Below are 17,783 nucleotides of genomic sequence, written 5' to 3'. Positions count from 1 at the left end.
TAAAATTGGGGAATGAGGTAAAAATACATAGTAAAAATCACCTTCAAATTCAAATCCATCAGACACTAGCACTTCGGAGATGTGAACTCCTTCTCTTGTAAGTCCAACTTAGCTAATTTCCCTACAACATTGTTAAGTTTCTTTGGCTAATTGATCAAATAAAGAAGCTAATATGAACATAAAGCCATGCTCTGTAAGTTATTCTGAGTTGTAAAATGCCACGATCTCACAAGGCGTCAGTTAGAATAAGACATGTAACATATAAAAGGGAGAACAAAAGTAATGCTTATAGTCCATAAAAAACATCCAGGAATGAACTGAAACTCAGCTTTTGAACTGTATGTGCTACTGTATACCAGTGTGCCAAAAATGGGTTATTGGTTTGCCTGGATTCTGTAGAGCACCCAAACCTGTGATCTCCAGTTATGAGCAACCTCCGTGTGCCATACAAACATTACTGCTTTGTAGGTGTGCCATGATGTGCAAAACATAAGGAAGCATAGCTCTAAAAATAGTGCTCCTACATTATGCCATACCCAGTCAAGGTTAAGGTGTTAGGGTATTAGAATAACAATAAATCTATTTCTAGAAAATACTCTTCTAATGCTCTGATTCCTATACTATTAAAAAAATTTAGAATAATGATTGCAAAAAGTCTACAATAGCGCTGTTCAATAGAGCTTTCTGTTACAATGGAAGAATCCTGTATCTGCACTGTACTCACTAGCCACATGTGGATCCTGAATTTTTTATTTTAGTCCAGTTGCACCTAGGGGCCACCCACACTGGACAGCCTAGGTCTAAAACATTTCAGGGTGAACACTGACTTCTACTGAAAAGCTGAGAATGCTAGAACTAAGAGAATTTTGTACCTTTCAGCAATGCACTACGGGTAAAATAAAACCTCTCTCTCTCTCTCTCTCTCTCTCTCTCTCTCTCTCTCTCTCTCTCACTCACACTCACTCACTCACTCACTCACTCACTCACTCACTCACTCACTCACTCACTATTGCCCCAAGGAGAAGCAGGCTGATATATAAATGTATTTCATGAAAATTTAGAATCCTGTATACTAGAGTTTTAGAACAAACTACTAATGGAAATGACAAAAACTTAAGAACATTTTACTCTTGAGATTAAAGTAATTATAACACACTTTTAAAAGGCAAAGACATTAACCTCATTGATAGAGCCACAATACTGAACTCAAGGCATGGTCCAGTATAACATATCAACTGGGTCATGTTCTCACAAACCACCACCAACAAATAGCAACAAAAAACAAAGCACAACAAACTTCTTTTTTTAAAGAAAGAAAAAAATCTTTCTTATGACCAATAAAAATGTTATTTTTCAATGAAAAAAAAATGCCTGTTAATCTTATAAAATAACATTTTAATATAATAAAAGAGAAGGGCTCTGTTTTGGAAGAGTAATCAACTGCCCTACTGTGCATTGTCACCACACAGCAATTTTAGATACACATTGACTTCCAAAGTGTGTAACATAAAGGAAACATTTAAAAGGCATGCTTGCCCCCAACAGGGGCGTGTAGGAGGCAGCTGATCAATAGCTTTCTAATCATTGATGCTTCTCTCTCTCTTTCCCCCTCTTCCTCTATGAAATCAATAAAGATACATATTTTTTTAAAAAAAGGCATGCACAAATGTTTGTTAAGAAAACACAATGCTTTTGACTTTTGTTGTTAAATTCTATATACTATTAATAAATAACAAGGAATTTATGCTATATAAAATGAAGTTCTAATTTCTTCTAACCCGTTCTTTCTAAACCATAAGCACCCGATTTTCATCCTAAGGTGAAAATAATTGCTTTCTTTTGTAGGTGGAATGGTAGTTGGTGGTGGTGGCAGGAATGATGACAGCACTACGTAATGCTAGTCTGTTTTCACATCATTCCCTCTGGTTACTTTCTCTATTTCTTATGTGTTAGAATATCATAAACAGAATAAGACATAGATAGCTAAAGATTTAAAAATGTAACACACTCAGCATAAAAATCAGATGAGAAAATAGTATATATAAATGGTAGTAATTAACAATAATTACTATGTATTAAGTCACCAAATTATTAGCTATGACATTCTCTAAATACTTCAACACTTGCATTGTGAGGCACTTTATAGGGTTACTCATTGACTTTATAATTCCATTTTGGGACTATGGCCCAAATAAATAATTTGAAAGAAACCAATTAAAATTGGTACAGAAATGGTGATAGCTGTATTATCCCTATAATAAAAAAAGCTGAACACATTTCAAACATTCAATAATTAGGAAATATAAAAGTAACCTCTAAGATGGGTCCAAGATTTATTAGAATGATCACTCAGTAAGTTATGTAATGTCTAATCACTGGTGTACACCTGCAACTAATATAATAACGTACATCAACTGTAACTGAAAAATAAAAATGATTAAAAAAAAGTAACGTCTAGTACACAGCCTGAAAAACTATGGCCCACCATTTGTTTTTATAAGTAATGTTTTACTGGAATCCAGCTATGCCTGTTTACTTATATGCTGTCTTTGACTACAGGGTTGAATAGCTGGGACAGACTGAATATACTTACTAATCTGGCCCTTTACAGAAAATGCGTATTAACCACTGCTCTAATATATTAATTATATATTAACATTAGAACAAATATGGTTTATGTGAATACAAAGACATAACCAACTAATGTCAAAGCACATACTGCACACAGATATGTACAACTACAATGTGCCAAGCACTATCCTAAGTGAGCATTTACATGTATTATTTAATCCTTATAACACCACTATGATATAGATAGCATTTTAAATTTATACGGGAATATAGCACAGCACTGAGAGATTAAGTAACTTGCTTATCACACCTCTACCAAGTGTCAGAGCCAGGATTCAGATTTAGCAGGTGTGAGCAATCGTATGAATAAGGCAGCGGCACAGAACTCTCTAAGTCACTGAGTGACAGAGCAACAATGTGTAAGTGCTCAGTTTACTGCCTCTCTTTTGCCTGTGTTCAATAGAAGGGTCAAACTACGTTGACTCCACACATTTACTAATGACCACTTATGACTACTGCTTGTCCCTGTATTTTTTCAGCACTCACTACATTCAAGGAACTTGGTGATCCACATTCTGAAGTCTATCCCTAAAGGCAGCTTATAAGAAAGTGGAATGTAATCACAACAGATGAACAGTTAACCAAGAAAGGACTTAGTAAATGTTTAAGAAAACCAAAGGAATATCATAAAGCAAAACAATTACAAAATAAATTATGAGACATTCAGTCTAAGTAAATATATAAAGATGCCCCCTCCTTTTTTAAACAAAAGAGGGAGAAATCAACTGGGAGGAATTCCTTATGCATTTTTAACCATCTGAATTATAGATTCCTGAAGGTTCCACTTGACAGAGTTAACACAGCATCCACTGACTGGATGCTCACAAGCCAGATTCTTTTTTTTCTCTCAATATGATTAGCCTTTAAAACTAAATAACATAGAAGAAAACTTTAAAGGTTGAAAACTCATAAACTACTATAGGAATTACTGCAGCAAAGAACTCTAAAAATTTAGACATATCTGCTTTATGTGACACAAGACAGCATGAATCTTAAGATAATCATGAGGTTCACAAAAATTCTATGATTAATCATTCTTACTTAAAATTCTGCATTCTGAGTATTATCTCAAAAGGGACTGCTCTGGCCCTGCCTGGTGTTGTTCGGTGGTTAGAGCGTCGTCGGCCCGCACACAAAAGGGTCGGGTTCAATTCCCAATCAAGGGCATGTACCTGGGTTGCAGGTTTGATCCCCAGCCCCGGTCAGGGTGCATGTAGGAGGCAATCAGTCGATGTGTCTCTCTCACAGTGATGTTTCTCTCTCTCCCTCCCTCTCTCTAGGACTGCTCTAGTGATAAAAAGAGGAAGTGTCTACAAAGACTTGCTATAAGAGCGAGTGCTAGTGTGGTATATTGAGTACTATTTTTTTTAGAAATAGTATTTGATTTCCCACAAAACTCTACCAGGTCATCAGTCTCCTCTACTTTTTGTTTCATTTCAGTAAAAACAGAGATTAACAATACTAAAACTAACTGCATAAACAAAGGTATACAAAAAAGTACCCAATAAAAATGTGCAGTAACTTGGCATTTCCTCTTTTGAAAGGTTGAAGTGAAAAGACGCAAGTAAAAATTAAAAATCTGTAATTGGCCTTCTGCTTCCGGCTATTAGGGAATAAGACAATCTGGATTAATCCTCTTACTGTGAACCACTAGAAAACAAAATATATGAAAGAACTGTTTTCAAACAAAGGGCAACATGGAGTGTAGGGCTGTGAACCCTTAAAGAAGAGATAGAGAGCACTGTGTTTACCCCAGCTTACTGCCTGCCTGGACAGTGTGATGAGTTGGGAAGCATCCAAACACCAAGAAGCACTCTCAATGACTTGTGGAGACAGAAACTGGGGGTTAGGAAAAGCTAAAGCAGCTAAAATTTGTGGGAGGAGTACAGAAAGCTCAAAGGATCTAAGTAGGGTTCACTTAGAATCTTTGGTTGATGGATCTGAGGATATGTGGTTGACACTCCACCAGGCCTAGGAAAAGAACCACCAGAAAGCTATGAGTGCTCAGAATAGGTGGGGCTCCCACCAGCTGGAATCAAGAAACCTCATTTAACGAGGCATCAGGTAGAGTCCTTCGAAGAGTATCGCCTTAGTAGTAGGACTAATCAGCACTGAAGACTGAATCTGTCCTAACAAATCTTAAAAGCAAACTTTAAAAGGATCAAATTAATCTCAAGTAACTTAACTATGTGCTAGAACAAAGTCCAACACTCACTGTAAATTCACAAATTCTGAATCCAATCTAAAATCATCAGGAATGTAAAGAAGCAGAAAAATATGACCCATAACCAGAAGAAAACAAAACCAACAGAAACAAAACCAGAAACAACAGAAATGATAGAATAAAGGTATGAGCAGACAAGGACCTTAAAACAGCTGTTGTAAATATGATCCGTATGCTCAAGAACATATAATAAATCATGAACATGACGAGAAATGGAAGACAGCTTGGCCAGGCGTGGCTCAGCGGTTGAACATCAACCTAGGATCCAGGAGATTGCAGTTCGATTCCTGGTGCGGGTTGCAGGCTCAATCCCCAGTCGGGGGCGTGCAAGAGGCAGCCGGTCAATGATGACTCTCTCATCATTGACACCTCTCTCTCCCCCCCTCCCCCTTCCTCTCTCTGAAATCAATAAAGATATATTAAAAAAAAGAAAAAAGAAATGGAAGATAAAAGAAAAAGAAGGAACATCTAAAAATGAAAACTACTATCAAGATATGCAGCCAGCCTTGGTTCACAGCCTGGTTTCACTTGGGTACCTCCAAGGCTAGCACAAGTAGCAGCCATCTGCAGATTGCTTTGTTGCTCATACCCAGTGGCTCTGGGCAGAACACAGGCAGTGCCTGTCCTTGGCCTGCACCTCCTGGGAGGTCCCAGAGCCAGCGCACTCAGTGGACAGCTTCAGACCACATTGAAGCACCACCACCCAACCATCTCCACAAAGGACACACTCAAGCAGCGGACTTAGTGAGCACCAGTCTCAATGAAATAAATCCTGCTCTGTGGAGTTGGCCCCTCCACAGCTGATCCTCCACAGTGATCGATGGTCAGTGGTCATAGCCAGTCCTTGTATCTGATCAGCCGTAAATCCCTCCCACTGATATGCCAACTTCAATCAAGGCTCAACTAGAAGAGGAGGTGGGTGTATATAACCCACACCTCGAGTGCCCAGCTTGGGTGATCAAAGAGGCTGTGCCACTGGACCCTACAACACCTAATACATTAGGTAACTTTACCAAGCCTGGGAAACAGCAGCTTTACCTAATACAGTGGTACCTCGGTTTTCGAACGTCGCTGTTGACGAACATTTTGGCTTACGAACACCACAAACCCAGAAGTAAATGCTTCGGTTTTCCAACATGCCTCGGAAGTCGAACATGCCACATGGCTTCCGCTGAGTGCAATATCCTGAAGCCTAGCTGTTGGCTGTTGATCCCTCGGTTTTCGAACATTTCAGAACTCGGTGTTCTGGAATGGATTACATTCGAAAACCGAGGTACCACTGTACCTAGAAACAAACACTGGGAGGCTGCCAAAATGAGGAGACAAAGAAATAGGTCCCAAATGAAAGAACAGAACAAAACCCCAGAAAAAGAACTAAACCAAATGGAGACAAGCAATCTACTAGATGCAGAGTTAAAAAAAACACAGGTTATAAGGGTGCTCAAGGAACTTAGTGAGAACATCAACAACATAAAGAAGGACCAGTCAGAAATGAAGGATACACTGGAATAACTTACAGGGAATCAACAGTAGGGTAGGTGAAGCCAAGAATCAAACCAACGATTTGGAAGATAAGGAAGCAAAAAACACCCAATCACAACAACAGCAACAAAACAAACAAACAAAAAAAAAATCCAAAAAATGAGGATAGGATAAGGAACCTCTGGGACAGCTTCAAGCATACGAACATTTGTATCATGAGGATGCCAGAAGGAGGAGAGCAAGAAATTGAAAACCTATTTGAAAGAATATAGACAGAAAAGCTCCCTAACCTGGTGAAGGAAGTAGATGTACTTGTTTTATCCTTTTTTTAATTCCACAAATAAACTACTTTGTAAAAAGATAATCTTGCCCTAGCTGGTTTTGCTCAATGGTTAGCACAAACTGCAGACTGAAGAGTCCCAGGTTCGATTCTGGCCAAGGGCACCTACCTCAGTTACAGGCTCAATCCGTAGCCCCCAGTCGGGGTGCATGCAGGCGGCAGCGAATTGATATGTCTCTCTCACATCATGTTTCTCTCTCTCTCTCCCCCCTTATACTCTCTCTGAAAAGCAATGGAAAAAAAATATCCTCGGGTGAGGGAAAAAATATATATATATAAAAGATAATCTTAAATGTGAGCCTCGCTTCTGAGAGAACCACTATGGTTATTTTAGTATATATCCTTCCAAAGTTTTCTATATGTACTTCATATGCTCAGTACAAAAATAAGAGATTTGTACTGAAAATGAATGTTGTCTACCTTGTATCACTGAGTTTAAAACAAAAGTTACAAAGTATGTTTGATTCTCTTTGTACAATATTAATATCAAAGCATCATGGAATTGGAGTTTAGACAGGGAGACCAAGTAACATGCTTGATAGCCATTAGCATAATAGTAACATGGAAACTGGCAATAAATGAATTTCTACAAGGTAAAGGAAGTAACAAGATACCACTATATACCATTTAAACGACTTAAAAAAAAAAAGGTCTCTGGTGCTGATATTAAGCAACTGGACCTCCTCACAGAGCTGGTAGGACTATAACAAGGCACACCCACTTTAGGGGAAAAAACAAAGTCAGACAGTTTCTTATATAGTTAAAACAAACACCATGTGACCCAACAATATCATTACTAGATATTTACCCAAGTCAAATGAAAACTTATATTCACATGAAAACCTGAATGCAAATGTTCATAGCAGCTTTATTTATAACTGCCAAAAACTAGACATGACCCAAGTAGATCCTCAACTGGGAATGAATAAACAAAATGTGGTATATCCATACAATGAAACATCACTTAGCAATAAAAGAACAAACTATTGATACAAACAGTAACACGGATAAAACTCAAAATGCACTATGCTAAGCAAAAGAAGCCAGATTCAAAAGGCTACATACTATATGATTCCATTTATCTGACATTCTGGAAAAGGTTTAACTTGAAGGACAGAAAACAGATCAGTGGTTGCTAAGGGCTAGAGGTGGGGTAGAAGCTGATTTACAAAGAAAGGGACATGGAACTTTTTGGAGTAATGGAACTTTTTATAGTGACTGTGGTTGTCACTATATGACTTTATCAAAGCTTGAAGAACTATGCTAAAAAGGATGAATTTAACTATATGTAAATTATACTATAAGAAAACAACAAAATCCAGACACTGGAATCTCATCCCAGACATTCCAAACCCTAGTTTGATGTTTGACATCAAATATATGCTTTCCTGTTCTAAGACTTTCAAAGGTCTTCTAACAGGAGTACCATAAGATTTTGGGTAAAACTGGCATTCAGTTTCCTTCAATCTTACTTTCTAGTAGCATAGCATTCACCAAATTCTCTAGGGAGGTTAAATGTTTTACACCTTCCTTCATATATACTTATGCCCACTCTCATGCCTTCTTTAGCTTAGGTGTATTGTCTACTTTGCCTAAAATAACCTCCTTTCCTTTTCCCCCCATTCCTTTAGCCCTTCTGTATGTTGCTCATTTGGGGGGGGGGGGGGGGTGTATGTGTGTGTAGAATTAAATCCACATATCTCTATAGTGGTAGTAATACACCAGAAGGATTAACGGCTATAGATGTAATTTTAAAAATGCAATTTTTGCACAGTAACTAAAGACAAGTAAACCAGGAAAAATACTTGTATTTCTAAAAACAATTCATACAACACAGGAAGACAATTCACAGAAGAATACTGGCAAAATGTAAGGAAACATCGAGTCAAATAAAATTAAAAAATTTTAAAAATATGACACTATCTTCTATCTCATAAGCTATAGGAAAAATACAAATTGTTCAAAAGACTGGTATTTGCCTACATTGTAGACAGTATATATACTACTTTGGAAAATTATTTCATAATTTATATCAAAAGCCACAAATTACTCATTCCCTTGGAACTTTTGTCAGTTCCAGAAGTCATCTTACTGAATCCAAAAAATTTTTTTAATATATAAAGATGTTCACTAATGTCTTTAAATTATCGGAAGTATTAGAGAATATAAGAGAAACATCAAATGTTCAAATTCTGTCAATATTTTTTCACATTTTGCTCTAATTTTCCCTGAAATCCTCTCCCTTCTTCTACAAGCCTTGGCTCTTTATCAGCCATCATGCCAGTGCAACAAGATAGCTGAGGATGTAGTCTCAGCTCTATTTAAGTAATACTTTGACCATAAGAAAGTCACTTAATCTTTATGAACTTCAATTTTCTCATTTGCAAAGAAACATAAATAGATGATCTCTTTTTTCAGAGAATTACTCTTTCACAAGCATATACAACATATGTTCAGGCACTTAAACTCCAGATTTCTAGGGGAGGAAGATAACAAGAACAATTGTAGAAAAACAGGCTTTTATTAAAAAACTTCCTTTACAGAGAACTGAAGACCTGAAGCAACATATTGCAAATGCTGTATAATTCTACCCATGACCATGAATCTCCACTAGAGATCACACCTTGACAAAAATGGGTCCCAGATTTAAACCTGGAATTCATAAACATAGTGATTAAATTCAAGGTACTTTCAGTAAGTTACAAGCCAATCAATTGTGATCAGAATACAAATGAGACCAAAAAAGCACAAAACTTTCTGCTCAGCTCAACTCACACCACTGCTGCAGCAGTAAACCACGGCGCTAGAAATTCTCATGTTCTCTATCATTATCACTACACGTTTATGAGAAGGGATCTCCCCCAACTTTTATACAGAAAAGCCAGAACTTACTTAACCACAACTGATAATGCATATACATATAGCAGAAAAATCCATTTTTCAAACATCACTGAACACAACTTATATAAGAGAGCTGAATCTTTTTGTTTTCTGTAAATTTATTTTAGCATAACTTTAGACTTATAGAAGAGTTGCAAAGATATTACAGAGAGTTCCCATATACTCCCTCACCTAAGTTTCTCCTATTGTTTACATCTTACATTACTCCGGTAAATTTACCACAACTAAGGAACCAACAATAGAATATTATAATTAACAAAACTCCACACTTTATTCAGATTTTGCTAGTTTTTTCCCTAGTGTCCCTTTTCAGTTTCAGGATCCATCCAGGATCCCACATTCGATTTAGTCACCATGTCTCTTTAGCTACCTCTAGTCTGTGAGAGTTTCTCCGACTTTTCTTGTTTTTGATGACCTTGACAGTTCTGAAGAGTACTTGGTCACGTACTTTGTGGTATGTCTCTCAATTTGGAATTGTCAGGTGTGTTTTTCTCATGACCACACTACAATTACGGGTTATTGGCAGGAAGATCAAGGTGAAATGTTATTCTTACCACATCGTATCAAGGGTACATCCTATCAATATGACTTACTGATGACAGCCTAGATCATCTGGCCAGGGTACGGTTTGCCAGGTTTTTCCACGGAAGTACAGCCCACATTCAAGGAATGGGATGGGAGGGGTGTTAAGCACCACCTTGAATATCTACATAAATTATTTGGAGTGCTTCTGTATGGGAACTTTATCCCCTTCCCCCATTTATTTATTCAATCATTGATCAGCATAAACTGATGGCTATTTATCTCAAACGTGATGTAATTTAATGTGTTGCTCAAACTGTTCCAGATTTGGCCAATGACAGCTCTTTCAGGTTGGTTCCTAGGTCCCTTTGACATGCTCCCATCCTTCTGTTTCTTGAGACTTCTGGAACTTTTAAAAACGTGTAAATTTCATATATTCTTAGTATTAACACAAATCATTTCTTTCATTTTATAGTTGTATACTAAGTTTTAAGAACTCTCTCAGTGACTTCTGAAAAGTATCTTACTGTGACTAAGATTTCTGTTCTGGAATAATGTCTCATTTGGTAAACAAGGGTACTAAAAGTTAAGAAACTGTGTGTGTTAGCTTTCTGAGAAGTTTTGACATATGCCTGCAAGCTGGATTTCATATCAATCTTCTGGTACTCACTGTGCTTTTCTTTCAGATGTTGGGGAGGTAAGGGTGAGAACAATGCAGGTATACTGATCACCTTTATCTCTGTTAAAGGCAAGGGCTGCTGTCAAGTCATTCTGGCACACCAGAGCACAGAAATTCTCATTTTAACCTAGTGTGTTTCAGATTTAAGGTTCCCATTAAGAAGCATGCTATTTTGTTTGGACACAATCCCTTTTCAGGGTATTTTCTCCTTTATTAGTTCAATATATACTCTATATAGCAAACTTCAGTATTGCCCCAACACAGCTAATTAGAATATGATTAAGCCAAATTTCTTCTCCAAGGTAACTAATTACTCCCCAATATAAGAAAATACTTTACCGAATAAAGCATCTATAAAATGTTAGTTTCTTGTTAAAGGGGTAGGCTAGCTTTAGTTACAGTTATTTCCCTATAGATCACTATGATTCGCTTTTATCACTGTTGACCTCTAGAGGGAGCCCAAAGTTCTTGTTACTTTTCTCAAAGATCAGGACACTCCTCCCACAAATGTGGTATATTTAAAATTTAAGAACATTTTATTATGGCACTCTGAAGAGTAAGTTAAACGTGTGCTATCCCTTTAGGAATTTATTGCGCTTCAGAAGTGACTAAGGCTTAACTTGCTCACCTGCTCCAGGGGGAGCAGGCCCCACCCATTTCTTCTCTCCCTTCCAGACTCCTGTGACTCTTCAAACATTCTGTTTCCCACTTGGCGTTGATTAGGCATATTACTTACTGTAGCCTGAAAAGAGGGTAGCTGTAGGCACTGGAGGCAAATGCTCCCTCTTGCTGACTCTTGGTATTTTCAGGGTAGCAGGCTAATCAATGCATCTCTACCTTCCCCATGTCAGGGTACACCCACAATATAGTATTTGTATGGCTCACTACTATAAAGCTAAGATGAGGCTGCTCAAATCTGCCCAAGAACTCTAGTCGGCTAACCCCCTACTCAGGGCCCATCCCCAAGGACAGAGGGATCATTACCATAACACAACTGGAGCACATTCTGGGGGCCACATCTATAAGGAAGTTGTGCAGGAAATGACAAGAAGTCAGACTGCCAAATCCCCACTTCACCTGTCTATACGACTCTGAGGAAGTAGTAACTCAGCCCCGTAAAGACTCAGTTTCCTCATCTTTAAACACCTACCTCATAGAGTTGCTTTGAGGGCTAAACATGCAAGAAAAACAAAGATATGAGCCCTGTATGAGGCACATGCACAAGGTAGGCGCATTGATAAGATGCTGGCTGGGGTTTGGGCCTTGTTGCAAAGTAGAAACAAGCACTTAACCTCATTTGTTTCTAGGCTATTCAAGTTAATCTAGCCTAGGTAACAAAAAGTTCTCCACATGATCCAATTTAGATCACTGCAGCCTGAGGCTAAAGCCCAAACTGGTAACAAAGTGTTAAGGATGCCTTGTTTTGCTGCTTCTTTGCATAGACACCAAAAAGGCCTCAGGCTGAAGCCAGATTGGTCAGGATAGGATTCTGCACTCCTGTGTCTCTTAGTAATTTATCACCTGGATTATACCATGATTGCCCACAATGAAGGAAGTGCTAATGGCCCTTTATAACCTTTTCTAAACCTGACTCTGAACGGGAATATGTTATGTGAGAAGCTCAACGAAGACCACTCACTGGCTATAAATGCTCATACAGAACCTACATTGTAATGTTGCCATGAGAGTCAGGGTCCATAGGGTAATTTCCAGAGATGTGTTCTGGAACCAGTCTCCCTTCTTTTTAACTTGTTCCTGGATAATCTGATATCATGTTTGGATAAAATGGAATGGAACCATACCCTCCTGCAACAAAGAACAGAAAGATAAACAGTTGCTAATACATGTAGTCTAAAGGTTGTGATCTTAACAAATAAGCCTTGGTGTATTAATGTTATATATAATGTTAAAAAGAAGAGCTCTAAATGAATCATTCTAAAACTAAAGTTACCATCTTCGTTAGGAGTTCATCAATTTTTAATTGGCTCATAATTAATTCCACAAAGCAAATCACCCCATTAAGTTGCCTTATAATGCAGTTTCTCATGGAGATTATACAAAGAAGTTGTACTGCAGAAGCTCCTGCACATCTATGCATGCCTTATTAAAAAATCTTTATAACCGGAATGGGTATCTGGTTATTAAAAATATCTGCCTAAAATCTTTATAAACTAGGATTGTTTGGGCCAGGCTCGAGAACCAGAAAGCACTTCACTGTCTATTTGTCCTGGCAGAGTCATACCCAACTCATCTGTTTTCTGACAGGATTCCTCCAGCTCACCTATGAACTGAGTAAAAGGGGGCAGAATATTAAGAGAAAGAGGCTAAAGATCTCTAAGGTACGTTACAGAAAATTTCATCGACTTTATCCCAATGGCAACATGGAGCCCATTAGGGAGTGTGAAATATGAGTAATTCAACAGGGTGAAGTAGAGGACTGGGAACTGGAAGATGGGTAAGTAGAAGTATGAAGACCAATATGGAGTTACTCTGGAAATCCTGGTACACAACGACAGTGATCTAATCCAGTATAGTACAGTAACAATATCATAATTAGCCAATATTTGAAATGCACTTATAGTATGTTAGGTATGTAATCTTCACAAGAAACCTATAGAGTTGGTTATATTAATATATCCATTTAACAGAGGAAGAAACTAAAGTATAAAGGCAAAAGAGGGAACAGAATGTACAGATTTGAAAATACATTTATAAAGTATATAAAGACTTGATCACTGATAAGGTGTGGAGCACTAACGATGAAAGTAGTAACAACACCCAGGTCCTCGTGCTGGCTGAATGTACTTAATACCATAATAAATAATATTTACCTTACATCAAGTATTATTTAACAGCATCTAAATGGCAGGTACAACTTCAGGTTCAAAAAAAAGTTAATATCCAGTGGGTAAATAATACGAAAGACTGTATCATGAACGATTTCACCAAAACTCTTAAACAAGGAAATACATCATATGCTATTACACAAAGAAACGTCAAGACAACGCTTCGCTCCTCTCTTCCTTTTACCCTTCTCCTCTTGGCTCTGGCAGCTAATGTGCTCAAGGAGGTAACTTCCTGATCTTGTTTTCAACTGTATTTACACTGCAATTCATGTTTCCATTTTAAACAATTATAATCATGTTTTTTTCAAATGATTTGAAATTATTCTCACATGATTCCATTTTCAAAGATGCAATTTCTTTCATGAATCTCACTGAAAAAGAGAATCAAACATTTAAGGTTTTGTTTTCTCCACTTACTCGAACAGTTTATTTCTTTCATTCTAAAAACTGGTCTTATTTTTTACAAATCTTGTACATTTTTGTTGTGTTCATTCTTAAGAGAGTCATCTCTTCAACAAATACTTTACTGAACATCTATCTACTACATGCTAATATTTCTAGGTTTTAGGGCTACAAGACTAAATAAGATAGATAAAAAAGTCCCTGCCCTCATGCATCTTACAGTTTAGTGATGGGGCATATTATAACAATGAATAACAAATATAAAATATATAAGGTAGTGCTAAGTACTATAAAAATATAAATACCAATAAAAGAACAAAGTAATGGTGGTGGGGGAACATGTGGTATTTCAGGTATGGTGGTAAGAAAGTGCCTTTCTGAAGTGACAGGCAAAAACCAAAATGAACAGGGAATAAGTTATCCACTCTTGTAAGGGGAAGTATTCTAAGGAGAGGACCTAAATAGAAGTGAGTCTGCTTAACTTGGTAAGACTAATGCAGAACAAGGTGGTAAAGGAGATGGAGCATTCAGCAGAGGCCAGACAACATACAGCCTTACAGGCCATGGTCGAGAACTGTGGATTTGTTATATGAGTGGTAAGAAGCCACTGGAGGGTTTCTAATGTATGTTTTAAAGTGATTATCTGTTGTGTGAATACAGCGCAAAAATGGAAGAACTGTTCCTAAGTTACTGCAAAGCCTAAGCAAAAGATAACGATGGTCTGAATTCAGATGGAACCATAAAGGAATGGATGAATATAGAATACATTTGAAGATAGCACTGCTAGAACTTGCTGATGATCAGAGGATGATTCCAAGGTTTTAGAACCAAGCCCTAACTATGGAGGAAAGACAGTGCCATTTACTGGGGAAAAATACACCAGAGAAGAGGTTTGGGGTGAGAAAGGAGCGAAAAGTTCCATTTCCACATCTTTGTGTTGCTTTCAAAAGCAGACATACAAGTAGAAAGGTCATATAGGCAGCAAGATAGATTTCACAGCAGTTTACAGAAGGAAGAAGAGAGAGAATTAGAGTATCATCAGCTAACATAAGGCATTTAAAGACTAAATGTGATTTCCTAGTGTGTGATTACAGATAAAAAAACACAAGAGGTCTGGTCTAAGCACTGAGCCATAAGGCTGTCCCACATTTAGCACTAAAGAGGAGGAACCAGCTAAGAAAGAAGATTGTACAAGAACTACTAGTGAGGTAGAAAGAACTTTTCTGGAAGCCAGGCAAAGATAAGCGTTTCTGAAAGAAGGCAGTGTGGAATCGTGTCAAAAAAGTGCATAAAGATGTGAAAAACTTGGATTTAGTGACATGAAGATTTTTGGGGCGATTTCAGTGAATTAGAATCCTTAAAACAAAACCTGTTTTCTGTGGCTTTATTTTATAGTTCTGAGACGTGGCAGCTCTAGAGTTGAGCTGCCTAGGCTGAAATCAATATTGACAGTCTAAAGTTGGGCTTATAAAGAGCATCCTCTTTATGTGTGCCATCCATAAAGATGTTCCTTTACATCTTTAGCTATTCTGGAAAACAGAGGGTTAAACAAAACAGGACTGTGAACCTGACTGATCATTGTTCTGAGCTGCTGATTTCTCGACTGGGTAAGTGCACTGAATGGTATGTTTTTCAAGGAAAGTACTTGGGTGATATGCTTTGAGTCATCATTGCAAGCCTGAAAAATGCCATTTTGTTGTCCTGCCTATGTGAAGGAGAGTTTCAATTTAAGAGTCTTAGTTATAATAACTTTTTCCCTTAGTTTTCTAGGTGTTACTCCACTGTCTTATCACTGCACCATCCAACAAAACTTTCTTTCTCTAACAGAAATGTTCTATTCTGCGTTGTCCAAACATGGCAGCCACTAGCCACATGTAGCTACTTACAGAGTACTTAAAACTGTGAGCAGTGAAATTGAAGAAATGAATTTATTTAATTTTAATTAACTTAATAACCACACATGGCTAGTGGCTACCACTAGCTGAACAGTACAATTCTACCATATAGAAGACAAAGGAAATGCCTAACTGATATACCTGCCTATGCAAGTAACCTGTTTCTTATCTGGATATTTATACTATTTATTTCTATATCCTACATTTTAAATTCCATTAGGCTATTTGGTATGGATCTCATTTATTTTGCTTGGTATGCACTTCAAATACCTGTAAGACAATATTAATGGGTCCTCCTACATGGGAATTGTAGAGAATTTTAAATGAGCTTCAACTTGCTAAATACTTGGCACATAGTAAGTGTTCAACAAATGTTAACTATATTCCACGAGCCCTTTTCGTCTGTTCACTGGCTCTGAAAAATTTTTACTGTTTCTCTGACTTTATCTTTTATCTGTTTCCTCTGATCTCTCACTCTAAACTTTTATTACATACTGGATCTATTCTTTGTGTTTCTTATATTTTTTGTCTTTAATTTTCATGTTATTTCCTCTGAATTGTGGGACTATTTCTAAAGCCCCCAAAGAGTTAGTAAAGAATTACAAATTTCACTTAAGAACTCCTTCCTGCCCTCCAACTTTTTCTTCAAATACTCATGAGTCTCCTTGAGAATACTAATTAGTTGTTCTTTAAATTTCAATTTTCTCGTTTGTTGCAATAAGTCTGTTGCATAGGAAATCACTTGCTCACACTGATAAGCTTCTTTCAGACTACTGAGCCTATATGTGCCTATCTTTTTGTGAATTCAGCTTTAAAGAGGTCTATGTTTATGAAATATTGGAAACTGTGTTGGGTTCAATCAATTAGAAATAAAATTAAGAACCAAGTTCAAATCTTTTTGGGAGAGGGGGAATGATTACATTTTTCCTGTATTACTTCTGAATTGCTGCCTAACAAATAATCCCAAATTTAGCAGTTTGAAACAACAAACATGTATTATTTCAGTTTCTGTGGATCAGGAACTTGAGTGTGGCTTAGCTGGGTGCATCTAGCTCAGGGTCTTTCACAAGGCTGCGTCAATGTATCAACCAAGGCCTCTGTCATCTCAAAACCTGATGGTGAAAGAATCTGCTTGCAATTCAAGCTCACGCACACAGCTGTTGGCAGGCACCAGGTCTTCACTGGCTGTTGGCCAAAAACACTAGCTCCTTGCCATGTGAGCTCCACAGGGAAGCTCACAAAATGGAAGACGGTTTCCCTCAGAGCAAATGAGAGGGCAGCCCAACACAGAAGCCAAAGCCTTTTTCTGTAACCTAACCTCGAAAAGTGACATCCCATCACTTTTACCATACTTGTATAGAAGCAAGTCACTAAGTCCAGCTACCCTCAAGGGGAGGGAATTACATTCAAGAACATGAATACTAGGAGGCAGGGAGTATTGCGGAACACCGCAGAGGATGCCTACATACTTCCTTGGTCAGCTTATAGGTTCAGCAATATGAAGTCAGGCAGCAGGGTTGCAGGCCAAAGAAGGCAGCTTCAGAGCAGGAGTTTCAACTTTGTGCTTTATTAGCCTCTCTCCTGCAAACATGAATTGCCAGTCTCTCTCCACTGGTCATATTTCACTTGGTAAGACCATTCTGAATCATTCCATTTTAAATCCCTGCTTCAAAGTACAAAATATGGACCACCCTTCAATTCTAGCTCTAACTGCTCAAGGTAGGTCCCTTTACTCATATCTCAGGGGGGCTTTTCAATCACATAAATGAACACCAAGTCAGCCAGTAAGGACTTACCTCACTATGTTTCTCATTTGTACTGTTTCCTGCCAAAACTCTTTTTAGTTTAGTTATGGCACCCT

At 37.7% G+C, this 17,783-nt stretch overlaps 1 protein-coding gene across 2 annotated transcripts in view; it reads right to left on the bottom strand.

The window, feature by feature from the left end:
* Positions 1-17,783, bottom strand: part of PPP2R2A (protein phosphatase 2 regulatory subunit Balpha) — a 63,644-nt gene that overhangs the window by 22,698 nt on the left and 23,163 nt on the right. Inside the window, exon 1 of one of the 2 annotated variants that reach the window (XM_016203455.2) lies at positions 12,447-13,135. The exons of the other annotated variant lie outside the window; for it this stretch is intronic. Within the exon in view, the coding sequence (XP_016058941.1) occupies positions 12,447-12,462 (16 nt within the window). The 5' untranslated portion in view covers positions 12,463-13,135. Of the gene's footprint in view, positions 1-12,446; positions 13,136-17,783 lie in introns of those variants that run through there. 2 annotated transcript variants of the gene reach the window in all.

This window comes from Miniopterus natalensis, chromosome 4 (assembly GCF_054644295.1).
Source record: "Miniopterus natalensis isolate mMinNat1 chromosome 4, mMinNat1.hap1, whole genome shotgun sequence".
NCBI classification, from domain to species: domain Eukaryota; kingdom Metazoa; phylum Chordata; class Mammalia; order Chiroptera; family Miniopteridae; genus Miniopterus; species Miniopterus natalensis.
The sequence above is the reverse complement of the archived record's forward strand: the minus strand, read 5'-3'. Positions and strand labels throughout refer to the sequence as shown.